At 48.2% G+C, this 17,500-nt stretch overlaps 1 protein-coding gene across 1 annotated transcript in view; it reads left to right on the top strand.

The window, feature by feature from the left end:
* The window catches only part of srcin1a (SRC kinase signaling inhibitor 1a), a gene marked incomplete at its 3' end in the record, with an annotated part of 45,169 nt that overhangs the window by 15,699 nt on the left and 11,970 nt on the right, over nucleotides 1–17,500 (top strand). Inside the window, exons 5-14 of the mRNA XM_079746150.1 lie at nucleotides 1,671–1,966; nucleotides 4,463–5,322; nucleotides 5,890–5,991; nucleotides 7,169–7,296; nucleotides 8,081–8,101; nucleotides 9,462–9,607; nucleotides 13,947–14,122; nucleotides 14,958–15,088; nucleotides 15,665–15,812; nucleotides 16,576–16,903. Coding sequence (XP_079602276.1) covers nucleotides 1,671–1,966; nucleotides 4,463–5,322; nucleotides 5,890–5,991; nucleotides 7,169–7,296; nucleotides 8,081–8,101; nucleotides 9,462–9,607; nucleotides 13,947–14,122; nucleotides 14,958–15,088; nucleotides 15,665–15,812; nucleotides 16,576–16,903 — 2,336 coding nt within the window. The remainder of the gene's footprint in view (nucleotides 1–1,670; nucleotides 1,967–4,462; nucleotides 5,323–5,889; nucleotides 5,992–7,168; nucleotides 7,297–8,080; nucleotides 8,102–9,461; nucleotides 9,608–13,946; nucleotides 14,123–14,957; nucleotides 15,089–15,664; nucleotides 15,813–16,575; nucleotides 16,904–17,500) is intronic.

Raw genomic sequence — 17,500 nt, 5'->3', positions numbered from 1 at the left:
GTGCTCAATTGGTAAGTGAAGACCTATTGACATCCCTGCCTCTTACTGACTTGAAATATCTTGAAACCTTTCACTTGTTTTATTCAAGAAAAATATTATGTCTGTAAAAATACAGACATAATTGTTGCTTTTGCGGCAGCCAAAAAAATATAAAAAAGAATGATGCAGGAGAGTGTTGGTTATTCTCCAAAAAATAAGAAAAATATCGTCTAGGATTTTCTTTTACATCCTTCAGTCTATCTGTAACCAATGGCAGAGCAGAGCCCATGGTAAGAGCCAGACAGCAACTATAAGGGCAGTGCAGTTCGCTGGGTTTGGTCTACATCCTGAGCAGTTAGTAGAGTATAAAAAGCAATTATGGAAGAAGTTTAAGGGGGTATGGAGGTGGGGTTGGGGGGGCAGGATTGTACTGTAAAGTGTAAACTTTGTAAGTGTAAAGTAGTTTAGACTTGTTTACTCTCATCCAAATGTTTCCTGGCTTGAACCCCGATGTACGAAGTATACCTGTTGACTTCGTCTTTGAGGAAGATATCAGCACACGTCAAAAAAAAAGTAATACTTATTCTGATAAATTACTAAATTGCCACAGTGAATAGCTGCTAAGTTACTAAGGAGCTGTAAAGCAGTATAAAGAAGATATAAAGCAAACAACATGCAGCTGATGTGACATTGAGTGATGAAGAGCCCTTTTGAGCAGTGAGCTGAACAACTAGAACAGTGGAAATGCCAATCTCTCTCCAATCTGTCTCTATTCATCTCTTCTTGCTTCTCCACCTCCATTACCCACTCCATTTGCCCTGGCTCTATTGAAACCACTTTGCCTCTAAGTAATTTTTTTTTTTAAACTTAATTTATTCTCTATTTATCTGCCGTAGCCTACTTGTGAGACTTAATCAATCTCTCAATCTCTCTCTCTTTCTCACTCTCTCGTTCTCTCTTTTTCTCTCTTTATTTCTCTTTCACTCTCTCTATGTGTCAATTTCTATGTCTCTCCCTCTCACTATCGCTGTCTGATTCTATATTTTTTAACTCCCTCCACATCTCTCGTCCCTGGTTGTGTGTGTGTGTGCGTGATTGTGTCTGTGTTATTTGTGTATGTCTGTGTGTGTGTGTGTGTGTGTGTGGGCCCCTCATTTTGCTTTTGGTTTTCTCTCAAAACATGTTTATCATGGCCAGGGCACTTCTGCAAAATAGATTTTTCATTTCAAAAGGCTCTCCTGTTTACTTTGTTTTTTTTTATGTAAAAAAAACATAGAAAGCAGACCAAACAAAAATACTGATAGAAAGAAAAAATGCAATATTTTTCTTTGTTATACATTTAGTGAAAGCCTTAAAGGCGACATATTATACCACCTGATGAGAGTGGGATTAGCCGTTACAAGCCGTTTTGAAATCTAATTGGTTGCTGGATAGATCTGTCTACCAGCCTACCCAGTGACGGGCGCCCGTAGCAAATGTTGCTCCCCAATCCGTCCTACATCTAGGTGGACTCGCCCACTTGTGATGTCAGAAGAAGCAGATTTTCAAACGGCTCGTCATGGCTAATCACACTCACACCTGGTGGTATAATCGGTCACCTTTAACCGTGCATTAAACTAACCCCGCCCCTAACGCTGCTCCCCCCCCCCCCCCCCCCCCCCCCCCCCCCCCCCCCCCCCCCCCCACTCCAGGCGTGCTCTTCCTGCAGTACGGCGACGAGACGCGCCGCGTGCACATCACCCACGAGCTGAGCAGCCTGGACACGCTGCACGCGCTCATCGTGCACATGTTCCCCCAGAAGCTCACCGCCGGCATGCTCAAGTCCCCCAACACGGCCATCCTCATCAAGGACGAGGCCCGCAACGTCTTCTACGAGCTGGAGGACATCCGGGACATCCAGGACCGCAGTGTCATCAAGATCTACCGCAAGGAGCCCATCTACGCCTCCTACCCGGCCGCCGCCCACCTGGCCAACGGGGACCTGAGGGTGAGGAGCCAGGGCCCCGGGGGGGGGAGGGAGAGGGGGAGGGAGAGGGTTGGGGGGGGGGGGGTGTTGGATGGTGTTGGGATGGAAGCAGTGGTGGATGGAGGGGAGAGAAGTGGGGTTGCGGATCGGAGGGTGTGGTTGGGTTGGTGGGGTTGTGATTGGGGGGGGGATGTCAAGGAGTAGAGTGAGGATTGGTGAGAAGGATCTGAGTGGGAAGACGGGCACGGGGTGTGGCTGGGAGGGGGTGGGTATTAGGGGGGAGTCTTGGATCAGAGGGTGAGAACGGGGGGGTTTGGTCGTGTGGAGGCTAATGAAGAATCCTCACTGGACTGAACTTTCTTTCCCCTCATAAACGTATCTCGCGTTCAGCCTGCCTCGTATGTTAAAATGCATGGCGTTCTCCGTATGTAAATGAGTAGTGGGTGATACGGCTCGTGGCATCGACTGAGTGGGTGAGTTGCTCAGCAGTGGTATGCCACCTGCAAAGTTTTGTGCCTTTTCTTCCAGTAGACCATCTGTTGCTGCGGCAACAGGAGCCGGAATGCGTCTCAGCATCATCCGTAGATCTTTCCACCTCAATGCAGACGCAGAAAGCCTGACGTAAATTGTTCATAACAGGCACCCCGGTTACTTAGCGTCTGTACCGTTTACAGAACGCTGAAAACGCGCGCGCCATTAACCGTGCAACAAAGGAGTGCCGCTTTTGGTTTTAATCTTTGTCATCTGTCTCCGTGTCTGTGTCCTCTGTGTTAGAATACTTACAGTGTGACATCTGAACTGTTAAGCCAAGACACTCTTTTGGATTTTCGGATGCTGCTCGAGTGAATATGTTACATATAAAAAAGAATGTATGGAGCTTTGAATTGAAACGAGCACATAAATAAGCCAACAGGAGTATGACTTCTGGAAATGTTAATGTTACCCCATCCGCCTTGGTGTTCAACAATGGAGCATGAAGTGAAACACAGTGTCTATCTATGCACACTATACAGCCCTTCAACCGTCCCGAGATGATGCCCCCCTATGCCTGCCGGCCCCCTGCTGTTCTTTATAATGCAGGAGGGATTCTGTTGCTTCTTTTATTTTGCACAACTTTATAGATATTTGTGTGTATGCCAGTCCCCCGGGAATGGATCTGAAATAGCGCATCAGAAACTCAGCAGGATATACGGTTTCAAACAGAGCCATGTTCCATGAACAACTGTCATATTGTGTTGATTGGCATGTCGAATAAACAAGTAGGGACAACTACGCAAAAAACAAATTCAGAAGGAGACTTTCTGGAGAAAAAATCTACCCAAGGTTAAGGGAGCCAAGTGGTAAGCAAATTGTACAATAAAGCAACAGGTTTCTATAAAAACAGCCAGAGATATCGAATCAAGATATTCAACAATGTTTGTGTTGTTATAGTGAATCAAATGTTGAACTACGTTTAAGCAAAAATACCCTTTGCTGAATACTTATTTGTTTATCATTGTTTTTTTCCATCGATGGCTCAGCTGTCCCTTTACCCTTGTTGTGATTGCTAGGATTTATGAATATGTAAATTTCGAATAAACCCTGCTCCTCCCGTACTGCTGTCTCTCACTGTCACTTGCTGTCTCTCTCTCTCTCTCTCTCTCTCTCTCTCTCCCTCTCTCTCTCTCTCTCTCTCTCTCTCTCTCTCTCTCTCTCTCTCTCTCTCTTTCTCTCTCTCTCTCTCTCTCTCTCTCTCACGATGGGATACCATGGGCAAATATTCTGCACACCTTTGCGTATTGAACTATGGCAGGTAGGATCTCTCTTGTGATAACACCGTTATCTCCACCGTTATCTCTTCAACTAGAGGAATGAAAGGTGGGCAGCTTAGTGGGATCATTTTGTAATGGATGTTCCTCCCACCCGTCCGTCGATATACAAGAGACCAACCGATTTGTTCATGCAGTAATGCATTGTTGATTCAGGGATTCTCAAAAATGTACGGGATGCCAGTAGGAGGAATCTTCCTCTCCAGCTTTACATGGCCCAATGATAATAGTCAGTTACCAATAAATTGTCAGGCACTCCCCAGGTTTCTCGGGATTGTGAGGAGAAAAAAACAGGTTGGGTATTTTCTGAAAAGTACATCATGCTATTGAACAAATAATTGGTCTAGTGAGAGAATCTTGTGTTCTTGAATTGGCAGCTACCGGCTGTGACAGCCTGGTGCCATCGGAGAGACCCCATCCTCATGTCAGCCTGAGACACAAGCACTAGCACGCGCACAGACGCGCACAAACATGCACACACAAACACACACACAGACACACACACACATACACTAGCGCACGCACGCACACATGGGCACAAATGTGCACACAAACTCAAACACACACACACGCACACAGACACACCCACACACTTAAACACACACACACACACACACACACACACACACACACAGGCGAGAGACAGAGTGTTCCCATTTCGTCAGGTCACCATGGTAACGGCGCAACCCTTGCTTCTTCTTCCCCTCAGAGGGAGATGGTGTACTCGTCTCGGGACTCCTCCCCCACGCGTCGCCTCAACACCCTCCCCTCCTCCTCCTCCTCCACCCCCAACTCCCCGTCCCGCTCGCGCCTCTCCTACAGCGGGGGGCGCCCGCCCTCCTTCGCCGGCCCGGGCTCCCACCCGCACGCGCCGCACCACCAGCAGCAGCAGCACCACCACCAGCAGTCCCAGCACGGCCACCACCAGCCCCCCAACACGGGCCTCACGCCCTCGCCCAGCGCCATCCTGGAGCGCCGCGACGTCAAGCCCGACGAGGAGGTGTCGGGCAAGAACATGATGCTGATGAAGAGCGAGGGCCTCTACGCCGACCCCTACAGCCTGGTGCACGAGGGGCGCCTCAGCATCGCCTCCACCCAGTCGCTGGCCGCCATCGGGGACCCCTTCAGCTTCCCCGTGACCAGCGGGCTGTACCGCCGCGGCTCGGTGCGCTCCCTCAGCACCTACTCGGCCGCCGCGCTGCAGGGAGACCTGGAGGACTCCCTCTACAAGCCCGGCGGCGGCGGAGGGCCGCTGTACTCGGACGGGTATTCCTCCGCCACGCTGGGCATGAGCTTCCGCATGCCCCCGTCCTCCCCGCAGAAGATCCCCGAGATGCAGCTGCGGGGGGACCGGGATTCGTACTCCAGCTCCCCCAGCCGGGCCTCCCCGGTCAGGCAGGCCTTCCGCAAGGACTCGGCCTCCTCCTCGGTGTTCGTGGAGAGCCCTAAGTCCCGGCCCGGCTCGGGGTCCGACCCCCTGTGTCTGACGGCCGGGCCCGGGGAGGGCGGCCGGTCCACCCCCGGGTTCGGGAACTCCGTGTCTGGCCCGGACTCGGACTCTAACAGTAGGTGAGTATGAGTCTGTGGTGTGCCTGTGGCGCTCCACTGGCAGCAAGCCGTGGCCTTTCAACACAGCAGGGGGTTAGGAGTGAAAGACTCCTGCCAAGAATGTACTGTAAGACGCTTTGTTCAAAGCGCCAAATGCCATATATATATATCACGAGCCTGAGTGCATGATGTTGTACTCGTGCAAATGACTGCATAAGGTTCTGCCTGTATGGCACAATTAGAGTATGTGTTCCATTTTTGTCTTCGAACTGTTTATTATGGCTAGTGCAGCAATCATCAGGCTGCACCTTATAAACCGGCAACTATATACCGGTACATGTACCATAAATATACCTGAATATCGTGTCTTTTATAAAGGTTAGTGCAGCAATCACCAGGCTGCACATTATAAATCAGCATATTTATATACAGGTACATGTACCATACATATACTTGAATATAGTGTGTATGTTTATTAAGCTTAGTGCAGCAATCATCAGGCTGCACCTTATAAACCGGCAACTACATCCAGGTCCATGTACCGTATACACACACACACTATACTACCGTGGCATGCTCTTGTCTCAGGGATCAGCGGCTGGAGCGCATGGAGGCCATGGAGAAGCAGATAGCCAGTCTGACCGGTCTGGTGCAGAGTGTACTGACACGAGCTCCAGACAGTGACAGCACGTAAGAGACTCTTCATTACACTCCCTGTTTATACCACCCCACCTCCAACCCCACACCACCCCACTCCGCGACAGCAGAGGCACAGATGAGGCGCCATCGACCCGACGGGGCCATTCTTTCATCACAGGGCCATAATCAGCGGCACCGCGGCCAAAGGAAGTGCTACATTATCCTGAAAGGGTGGCGAAGCGCATACACATTAAGCGCAGGAGCGGATCAGATACCTCGAATTGGCCTGCGACGCTGCATCCTCTTTTTGTCCTATTCGACATTAGGACTTTGGAATGGTGGCAATTAGATTCCTACTCTGCCAAAGCCATTAGCGGCTTTGTGTTTGTTACAATGCGATAGATGAGTTGGTACTGAATCAGATAAAGTAGGTAGTTTAGGAAGGAAGCATTTGCGAAGAGGGCTAAGCGTAAAATACGAAATGTACTGTTTGTTACGATATGGATCAGTTGGTAAAGATCCCTTCAGTACAGCTCAGTGTGTATTGATTTTCATGTATTGACTTTAAATGTTTGATCAGTTGGAACGTATCAATGACTTACAGATTAGTTGCTAAAGATCATTCAAGTACTGATCATTTTGAACAGATCGTTAAAGTACTGATGAGTTGGTTTACTGAACTTTTACTAATAATTGGGTTATAAATCTTTCAGCTTCTAATCAGTTGGTACATATTAAGGAATAACAGATTAGTTATTGCAGATCCATACAGTACATCCATGAGTTCAGTTATAGCATTCATCATTAAAGTAGAGATCACTTGACACAGATCACTCAAGCACAGGCCTTCCACACTAAAGGTCAGTTTTTACAGATCATTCAAGTAGAGATGAAATGCTCTCAATGGATCACTGTACTAAAGATCAGTGGCTACAGATCATTAAAACACAGATCAACCATGTGACTGTTCTGGTACAGATAATTACAGTTCTGATCTGTCTGCCCATATCTTTTAATGGCTGATCTGTTGGTAAATCCATATCTTTTAATGACTTAAATTCGCCTGTTGCTCCATATCTTGTAATTACTGATCAGTTGCGACAGATCGCTAGTGTAAAAGAAAAACAGAACAGTTTGGCTCTTGTGCATGTTTATGCGCTATCTTAGCGAGCCATTAGCGTTAGCGCTAGCACTGTAATTGCCTTGCCCTGTGGCCGTTGATCCTCAGATGCGGCCTGCTGCGTCTCTGCATGATGGCGGGCTGCCCTCCGGACCAAGGTGCCGAGTTCTCACGGCCCTTACCTTTTTCTTCCAGCGACAAGACAGAGACCAACAGTGATGGCTCCGCAACCGGAAGTGAGTACAGGAGGCCTGCAATGAGTTTCGCCTATCATCGTTTTTCACTTTTTCAATCCTTTTGTTTTCACTCTCTGATATGTTTTTGTTTGAAAAACCACCATACCACAGCACAGCAGAGTTAATTCTGTTTTATAAAATATTATCAAATCTTTTTTCAGGGCAGGGCAAAGTGCTCGGAGATAAACATTGATTCAGGCACTGGGGAACTGATGAGCAGGCCAGTTTCTTACAATATGACTGAAATGCAGGGTTGAATTTTTATATGTATTGAGTAACCTTATCTTATCCTTTCTCTCGCCACATCGACTTCTCCATTTTTATCTTCACTATCTTTCCTTCCTTTTTTCTCAGTTTCTCTTTTCCAGCCAGTCTCTTCCCTGTCTACCTTGGCTTGTTTTTTTTGGCTCAACTTTGTACAGGGCCGGAGCAAGGGGCAATCACTAGCCATTTTTTTTTACTATAAAAGCAGAATTGAGTAAATGTCAAAACATTGAGTGCCCTGAGGGTCATTTTGCCGAGTCTATGAAAATGTTCAAACACTCCTCATATGCGGCAATCGCAAACTTATAGAGGATCTATTTTTTACTCTTCTACTCATCCCTCGCCTCTTGCCTCTCTGTTACTCCCCTGTATTTCATACATTCTCTCTTGCGTGCACTCACAATCTCTCACATTCTCTCTCTCTCTCTCTCTCTCTCTCTCTCTCTCTCTCTCTCTCTCTCTCTCTCTCACTCTCTCGCTCATTGATTAACATGATCCCATGCCTCTCTCTATGTTTCAGCTGGACGACTGAAGCGGAAAGGTAGTTTCTCTCTTCCGCCATTTTCACCACTTCTCCTGCTGCTACTCCTGTCATTTCTCCTCTCTCTCTCCATCGGGATGTATGTGTGCTGCTGGGGCTCTATCCTCCTTCCTGTGTGGCCTTACATCCCCCCTCCCCCCTCAAAACAGGTCCCTTATATTTGTCCTGTCTCTGGTTTTGCCCCCCTCAAACACATCTACCTCGCACACACCCACCTCCCGTCTTTTGAATTTCTGCTTGGTTATGCGTTTGTGAAATTCCAAGATGCTCTGTGTATAGACACTGAGAATACCAAGGTGTGTGTGTGTGTGTGTGTGTGTGTGTGTGTGTGTGTGTGTGTGTGTGTGTGTGTGTGTGTGCGTGTGTGTGTGTGTGTGCATATGTGTTATAGCGGGCACTATCGTGTTTGTATGTGTGTCTGTGTGTGTGTGTGTTATTGTGTGTGTGCATTTGGGGACTGGTATTATTAGTGTTGGATTAGGATAGTAATAATCACAAAGCCTAGAGGTCAAGCAGAAGCACTGTTATCCCTTCCTGTCCCTTGTGTAATGTCACACACCACTATTGCTATTCTCTGAGGAGTATCTCTAATAGCATTAGCATACAGTGCTACATGGAGCTCTTCAAGGTTCATGAACATGACCCTCTCTATCTCTGTGTCGTTTCCTTCCAAGCGTGTGTCGATAATGGGTGTGTGTATACATCTATCCCTCAGTGTCGGTCTGTGTGTGTCTGCGTGTCTCTGTGTGTGCTTGTGTAAGGGTTTGTTAGTGTTAATGTGTGTGTGTGTGTGTTTGTGTGTGTGTGTGTGTGTGTGTGTGTGTGTGCGTGTGTAAATCAAATCTAGTGTTTGTGTTTATATGTGTATGTATGTCAAAGTGTGATGTGTATGTGTGTGTTGATTTGTGTGTGTATGCGTGTATATTAGAGTGTGTACAACACTTTTTTTATATGTGTTTGTGTGTGTGAATGTGTATGTGTGTGTTTGTGTGCTTGTTTGTTTTGTTGACATGTTTGTGTGTGTGTGTGTGTGTGTGTGTGTGTGTGTGTGTGTGTGTGTGTGTGTGTGCAAGTGTATGCATGACAGCAGAACTTTTGTGTGCGCACGCGTCTTTCCGAGAGCAGATCTTTCTATGTGTGTGCGCGTGTCTGCGGGACCGCAGATCTTTCTCTCCGTGTGTGTGCGTGTGTGTAAGTCTAATCCTACTTACACCCTGCTCCGTGTGAGCCTAAGTAAACCCGGCCTCAACACCGCCCTGCTCTCAATACAGGACCCCTACGCCACTACATCACATCCGTCCCCCCCCGCCCCACCTCTGACTCATCCACTGATCTCGGCCCTCTGCTCTCTGATTGGCAGCTCACACCCCGTCCGGCCCCCTGGCTCTGATGCCGCCGCCCCCCTTCAACAACGGCAGCCGCGTGCAGATGCAGCTCCACCTGCAGGACCTGCAGCACAACGCCACCGACCTGCGGAAGCAGCTCTCGCAGCTGCGCAAGATGCAGGTGAGGTCCTTCCCCCCTCGCTCACCCTGTCACCCTCTCACCCCCTCACCCTCTCTTACACTCGCTCGACCCCTCTGACACCCGCTCAACTGCTGGCCCCCCTCACCCCCTCACCCCCTCACCCCCTCACCGTCACCTACGCTCTCATCCCTAACCCTCTCACACCCCCTCAGCACCTCACCCGCTCACCCTTGTTCACCCTCTTACCCGTCTCACCCTGTCACCCTCTCACCCGTCTCACCCTGTCACCCGTCTCACCCTGTCACCCTCTCACCCTCTCAACCCCTCACCCTCTCGCTCCCTGACCCGCCCTCCCCCTCGCCCACTCACCCCTGTGCTTACCCCACCCCTCACCTCCTCTCACCCTCTCACCCTATCTCAGCCCCTCACTCCTCTCACCTCCTCGACCCCTCACCCCCTCTCACCCCCTTACCTCCTCTCACCCTTTCACCCCCTCTCACCCCCTCACCTCCTCTCACCCTCTCACCCCCTCTCACCCCCTCACCTCCTCTCACCCTCTCACCCTCACCTCCTCTCACCCCCTCACCCTATCTCAACCTCGACTCCTCTCACCCCCTCTCACCCCCTCACCTCCTCTCACCCTCTCACCCCCTCTCACCCCCTCACCTCCTCTCACCCTCTCACCCTCTCTCAACCCCTCACTCCTCTCACCTCCTCTCACCCTCTCTCAACTCCTCACTCCTCTCACTCCTCTCACCTCCTCTCACCCTCACCTCCTCTCACCCTCTCACCTCCTCTCACCCTATCTCAACCCCTCACTCCTCTCACCTCCTCGACCCCTCACCTCCTCTCACCCTCTCACCCTATCTCAACCCCTCACTCCTCTCACCTCCTCGACCCCTCACCTCCTCTCACCCTCTCACCCTATCTCAACCCCTCACTCCTCTCACCTCCTCACCCTCTCACCCTATCTCAACCCCTCACTCCTCTCACCTCCTCTCACCCTCACCTCCTCTCACCCTCTCACCTTCTCTCACCCTCACCTCCTCTCACCCACTCACCTCCTCTCACCCTATCTCAACCCCTCACTCCTCTCACCTCCCCGACCCCTCACCTCCTCTCACCCTCTCACCCTATCTCAACCCCTCACTCCTCTCACCTCCCCGACCCCTCACCTCCTCTCACCCTCTCACCCTATCTCAACCCCTCACTCCTCTCACCTCCTCGACCCCTCACCCCCTCTCACCCCCTCACCTCGTCTCACCCTCTAACCCACTCCCATGCAGTTCAGCTCGTTATGCAGGATCTTCATGCATCCGCGCCGGGTTCAGATGTGTTTGTATTTATACACAGCTATGAACACGACAATGAAGTCTGTGACGATTCTCCTGGTATCCAGCTGGAAGATTGAGAGACATTTTACCATGCCCATATTGTACAATTCATTAGCAAATAAAACATTGCCATATGCCCGCTTGCTATTGTTAGTGATAAGTTATTGTTAGCGCGTTTGCGCAATAAGAAATGTAAAAATGGCATGATGACTTTTTTTATGAACTTGCTGTAGACATCTAGTGCAGTACGGATCCATTATATATTTACATATATATATATACATAATAACTGTGTCATAAGATGATACAGCTATAGAGAGCTATGATAAGATAAGATAACAGAATCCTTTTCTTCTTTCCGATGGGAAATAAAGGTGTCAAAGCAGCAACTGCATTAGCAATGAGACACAGGAGAGCTACCTGGAGATCCTCTTTGTCAACAAAAGGATAAGATAATATTACATTTGTCTGGTTTCTAGTGACACATGGTTGTGCGATTATGAGGTTTTCGCACCAATATCCCCATGTGATAGAAGGCATTCAATAGACTTTCCCATGCAGCCATTATCTACTTTGATGCACTTGAAAGCTTCTGTTTCATACTATATATTTCAACATATTACACATGGTGTTACTTGATGAAAGCAACTATATATCAATGCAGGTGTAGTTCTTGGCATATTGAGGGCATTCTATTCTTTGAGAATGTATGATGCAAGGTATGTGTAAGGAAACTATACAAAAGCATAAAACCATATTTGATGGTTGTGAAAAGGAGGATTTAGTTTACAAATGGCAATCACTGTTCCTACTCCTTCATGTACCCCAACGCATCTGGATAATACAGGACACCCACATCTGTAAAGAAACAGCTGCAAAGACAAGAGGGAGGAAGGCATGGCTTCCTTTCCCTTCCGTCTTTCTGAATCTCGGCTCTCTGTGCTGCCATGGTTACCGTAGAGGACCCGGGAGAGCACGCCATGAAGAGTTAAATGCTTTCAATGGCAGATGACAGAAATTTCTAATCGTTTGTGAGGATGTGTGTGTGCGTGCATGTGTGTACGTGTGTTTTTGTGTGAGTGTGTCTGTGTATGTGTGTTTATGTGCGTGCGTGTGAATGCGTGTGTTTCTGTATGCGTGTGTGTTTCTGTGTCTGTGTGTGTGTATGTGCACGTTCGAGTTGACGCATTTCTGTGTGTGTATATGTTTCCGTGTGTGAATGTGTTTGAATGTGTGCGCGGCTGTGTGTCTAACCGAACAACACCACAAACAAGACAGACGCTGAGAGAGTAAGAGAGAGAGAGAGAGAGAAAGAGAGAGAGAGAGAGAGGGAGAGAGAGAAAGAGAGAGAGAGCACGGGAGCAACCAGGCGGTGTCTCTCTCCCCTCAGCAGCTGCAGAACATAGGAGAAAGGCAGAGTAAATAGTGCAGCTCTGCAGAGCTGTTCACACAGAGGACCGGAGAAATAAAAACACATAACCACCGCGTAAATGATACCCAGACCAAGACTTCGGAGAGCCCGAACAGTGTTTACCTGCACGTCCGCCCGAGCGTGACCTCTCACTCTGCCCAGGCCTTGGAAATGGCCAACCATATAAATTATACACGCGCACTGATGAATTATGCAGGGTGGCGAGGGCTGGAGCAACGCATCAGGAAATATACAGCCGCCCCCGACAACCATCGTCATAATGTCTGCTTGTTGACCGACTGGAAACAACACAAGTTGTATCTGATTTGGCAGTCAGGCTCTTGATGCCTGTATATAGGATCGCTTTAGTGCGCTACGTACACAGGATATAAATCTACGTTCGGGGAAAAACGTTCCTTGGCTTATGAAGCCGATCAATTATTCATTTTTATGCTTAGCAGGTGCTTTCATCTCCGGGAGCTTGGATTACATGCGTTAGTGCCACGATATATACCACAAGGTTCCTGGTGGGGAGTTGGCTTGACGTACTGCGCTGATGCATACAAAAATATGAATACGAGAAGATTAGAATTGAATGGGCCGCGGTCAAACGGACCATAGTTCATGTGTCTGTACGTCCTTGCGTGTGTGTGTGTGTCTGTATGTGTGGGTTTCTGCATAAATGTGGGTTTGTGTGTGTGTGTGCATGCGTGCGTGCGTGCGTACGTGTGTGGGTGCTTATGCATGTGTGTGTGTGTGTGTGTGCGTGTCTGTTCATTTGTGTGTGTTTGTGTGGGTGCATCCGTATATTTGTGTGCGTGCCTGAGTGTGTGCGTGCGTGCATGCGTGTGTGTGTCTGCATAAATGTGTGTGTGCCTGCGTGCGTGTGTGTCCTCACTTACAAGCACTGCGTCCCCGGCATCATGTCTAACAAAGGTACAGTAACAGTTCAAGGACAGGGCAGAGTGATCACATAACAAGACAAAAGGGCGACAGCAGGCAACATTTAAAATAAACCACACATGGAAGGGCATGGCAGGAGGCAGCGGTTGTAAAGCAGTAATGTGTGCTTTAAAAAGCCTCATTCTCCCCGGTCCCCGGGCGGTCTGCAGTGCCGCTCCACGACAGCGATAATTGGAATCTGATGAGTTCCACAAGATGTTCACCTGAGGGCCAGGGCGGAGGAGGGCCCAAATGATGCATTTCATTTGGCTGTTCTTTCATATTCATGTTGGAAGTGTTTCATATCTGCGCGATCCATCGTCATCGAATCATTTTACAACGCCCTTGTTGCAGAATTCATTCGCAGATTTAACAATGCCATATGCCCTATAAAGAGTGTGGTTATTGCGAGCGTGCACGCCGAATAAACAATAGAAAAATGGAAAGATGACTAGCAGACTTTTTAGGCACTTGCTGGCAATGTCCACTGCTCTATGGAGACAATATATATATCTATATATCTATATGCATAACAACTGTTTCATTCAGTGACACAGCTATAGAAGACTGTGGCGCTCTTCTTGTCAACAAGGAATGTTTGTATTTGTGTATATGCATATTTATACAGTATATATATATATATATATATATATTTATATATATGTACTGTATGTGTCTCTCCCATCCTCAGCTCCAGAACCAGGACTCAGTGAAGACCCTGCTGAAGCGGACGGAGACGGAGCTGAGCGTGCGTGTCGCCGACGCTCTGAGGAAGCAGGAGGACCCGCTGCAGAGACAGCGCCTCCTGGTGGAGGAGGAGAGACTCAAGTACCTCAACGAGGAGGAGCTCATTATCCAGCAGCTGCAGTCAGTAGCACCACCCATTATAAACCTCTTTAAAATACAAAGATATCTATATTTAAAACCAAGATACTGCGCTGAACTTTATGACAAGGGAACTGTTGTCCCCAAAACTTTTCAGGATCATATTTTTGGATCCAAAATATTTTGTTATTGCTAGTCTGGCTCACTGTGACATGACGTTCTGCTCGATATCTCACAATAGCGCTCAAACGGCACGCCACTAAACCATAATGAATTAGATTGAGCGTGGATTCGATTACAGCTTTACATTTAGGTTCATAAATGTTCAAGCGATATTCTGTTGTTCGCTATTTATGAGTGACATTTTGATTTCATGCTGATTGAATGTTAGATGATCTCCGCTGATTGGTGGCTATAATTTGTCAGTTCCTTCATTTCCCTTAATTATTCATTGGACTTTAATTCCCTGCATGACTTATGAGTGATGTATTTATGTTTGTGTTTGTGCCTGTGTGAAAATGTATCTTTGTTTGTGGGTGTGTGTGCAAGTGGCGGACATATTTATGTTTGTGTGTGCGACCGTGTTTTTGGAGGAGAGGGGTACGAGTGTTGAGAGAGGGGGAGATAGGTTGCGAGATAACGTAATTGTAAACGTTCTCGTCAAAGCACATACCCGAAATTGTCTTCTTAAAGCAGATCCTCCTTTTTAAATGACAGATTGTGTGTCTAAAAAACCAACACACACGTCTGTGTGCGTTGACTTTTTTTGCGTCGACTACCGTGACACCCATGTGAACGTTGAGCGTTGGTAAAAATGTGCGTGACGCACAAGCACCAGTCCCGCCGGTGTTCAGTCCGTCTGTGTGTTCCATCTCAGCGACCTGGAGAAGTCTGTGGAGGATCTCCAGAAGGAGGCGTCTGTCAGCCACAAGCTGGCTCCTGTACAGGATCTGGAGGAGAAGGCTGCCCTGATCAGGAAGCTGGGGGAGACGCTCACAGAACTCAAGAGTCAGTCCCCACACTCCCGTCACACCACATCACGCCACAGTCTCGCATGTTTACACGCACGTAGGCACACACACCACGTTCTGAACCCACACGCAAACAACATGCAGTCATTGCAAGCGCGTTTCGCAGACAAACAAACTGAATACACAAATAGGCGGACAAACCCATTTTGTTCACATTCACACCCATCCACATGCAAGCAACACAAACACCCTGCCAGACTTCTAGGCTGGCGGACTAGTGTGTTCCTTTTCTCACAGAGTCTCTGATTATCTATCAATCCGCGGATGGCTGCCTGTGAGCCAGTGAATCAGTCTCAAACTGTGCAATGTCTAGCCCAGTCGTGTTCAAAAGATGCAATATAAATCTTTATCATGAGTACATAACCGCCCCTGGTTCATTTGAAATATATTGTTAAGGTCAAGGTAGGCTATTTATTTTAGAAGCATTTATTTGCCAAAATTCTCCTTATGTCCCAACAGAAATCCAATAACTAAAATGTTTCTCTGCCGTTTCTTCTGCCTGTATTAATCCCGTTCATTTCTCTTCCACTCCACTCTCTCTCTCCTCATTCAGACCAGTTCCCAGGCCTGCAGAGCAAGATGCGGGTGGTGCTTCGGGTGGAGGTGGAGGCGGTGAAGTTCCTGAAGGAGGAGCCCCACAGGCTGGACGCCCTGCTGAAACGCTGCAAGACCATGACCGACACCCTGGCCACTATGCGCAAGTGAGGAGCCCTAGTCATTCTGTTCAGCCACTAGAGCGAGGGGCCTATAATAGGGCTTGTGCACAAGAATGCGTCATGGGATTTTTGTCGGCGATACTCGCCAGTTTGTGATGCCTATAGAGTACTGAACTCTAGAGTACGTAGTACTGTAAAATCCTTTGAACATAAATATACCGTAATGAAAACATTGTTTTGACCATGTCCCGTATGAGAATAGCTGTGGCAGTTTCAAACACAACAATGTCTCCCTATAATGACAAATCATTTCAGGATTAATTACTTAAAGACAACCACAACACCATTTCGTCGGTTCCCCCGACCCAGCCAGCTTTTAGAACCAAGATGGCAGCTAGGGGAATGAGGCCTATTGACCCTGTTCTGGAACTAGACCATGGAAACAAACAGACTCTTTTGGAGCCCTAAACGAAGGGGCCAAACCGGCTCTGTCTGAGGACTGCAGAGCCATAGTGTTCAGTTCAGAGATCGGGAATATACTGCATATCGATCTGCTATTGACATTGTGATATGAGAGCAGATAGCGTCTGGGATTTGGTTGAATTGCTGTGTTAATATTGATCAATATCTTGTTATGTCTCCGATTGGTTTTGAAGATTGTATCAGTAGTATATTTCTAGGGACTGTTTAAAATAGATTGACCAGCGGATTGCACATCCACTATTTTGTACGCGTACCGTATCAATTTTGTTTTGGTTAAGTGATAAACAAGCAAAAAACAAAATGGTTCAATCCCGCATCTCTCCAGGCAAGCCAGCGACGGCGTGTGGAAGAAGCAGGAGGGCTTCTCCAGCCCCTCTGCCAAGCGCGGCGGCGAGGACTTCCGCAAGGGCCACGCCGACTTCGACCACCCCACCAGCCCCCCGCTGGGCATCAGCGACATGGGGGGCGGGGGTGGGGTGAACAGCCTGGCCAACTGGAGCCTGCACACCAGCCACAGCCACGGCTACGGAGTGCCGGGGGGGGCCTCCCACAGGGAGAGCCACCACCCCCCCGTGCCCCACAAGGGCCGGGCCCTGGAGGAGCTGGAGCGCCGATCGTCCAGCGAAAAGGCCTCCTCGGTGGAGGTCCGCCTGGTGAGCGAGGGTCCGGCGTTTGGGGGGGGGGGTGGTCTTTGGTTGTTCTATGGCATTGTCATTATGGTCTTCATCATCGTCGTCACCGTCAAACTTTTTATCAGCATCGTCATCTTCATAATTATCATCATCGCCATCATTATCATTTTTATTTCTCGTAATCAACTTTATTGCCCATCATCATCATCATCATCATCATCATCATGCTCTTCATTGACATCTTCATCGTCGCTGTCCTCGCAATCATCATCCCCATATCATATCCCCTCTCTTATCTAATCCTAATGCGGCTAATGATAATCACCTGTATCATCGCGTTTCACAGTAAACACTTCAAATCATCCGTGCTGTATTTGTATTGACCATATCAGTTTTTAATTTGAATGTGCTTCAGGTAACATTAAAGATTTCAACATTTTAATTAGTGTGCTATCTCTATAGCAATATAATGTCTCTCTCTCACAATGTATCTCAGCAATCTTAAGACTCTCTCTCTCTCTCTCTCTCTCTCTCTCTCTATCAATGTCTCTCTCTCTCTCTCTATCAATGTCTCTATAGCTCTCTCTCTCTCTCTCTTTCTCTCTCTCTCTCTCTCTC

Source organism: Pollachius pollachius, assembly GCF_949987615.1.
Source record: "Pollachius pollachius genome assembly, chromosome: 11".
Lineage (NCBI taxonomy): Eukaryota > Metazoa > Chordata > Actinopteri > Gadiformes > Gadidae > Pollachius > Pollachius pollachius.
The sequence above is the reverse complement of the archived record's forward strand: the minus strand, read 5'-3'. Positions and strand labels throughout refer to the sequence as shown.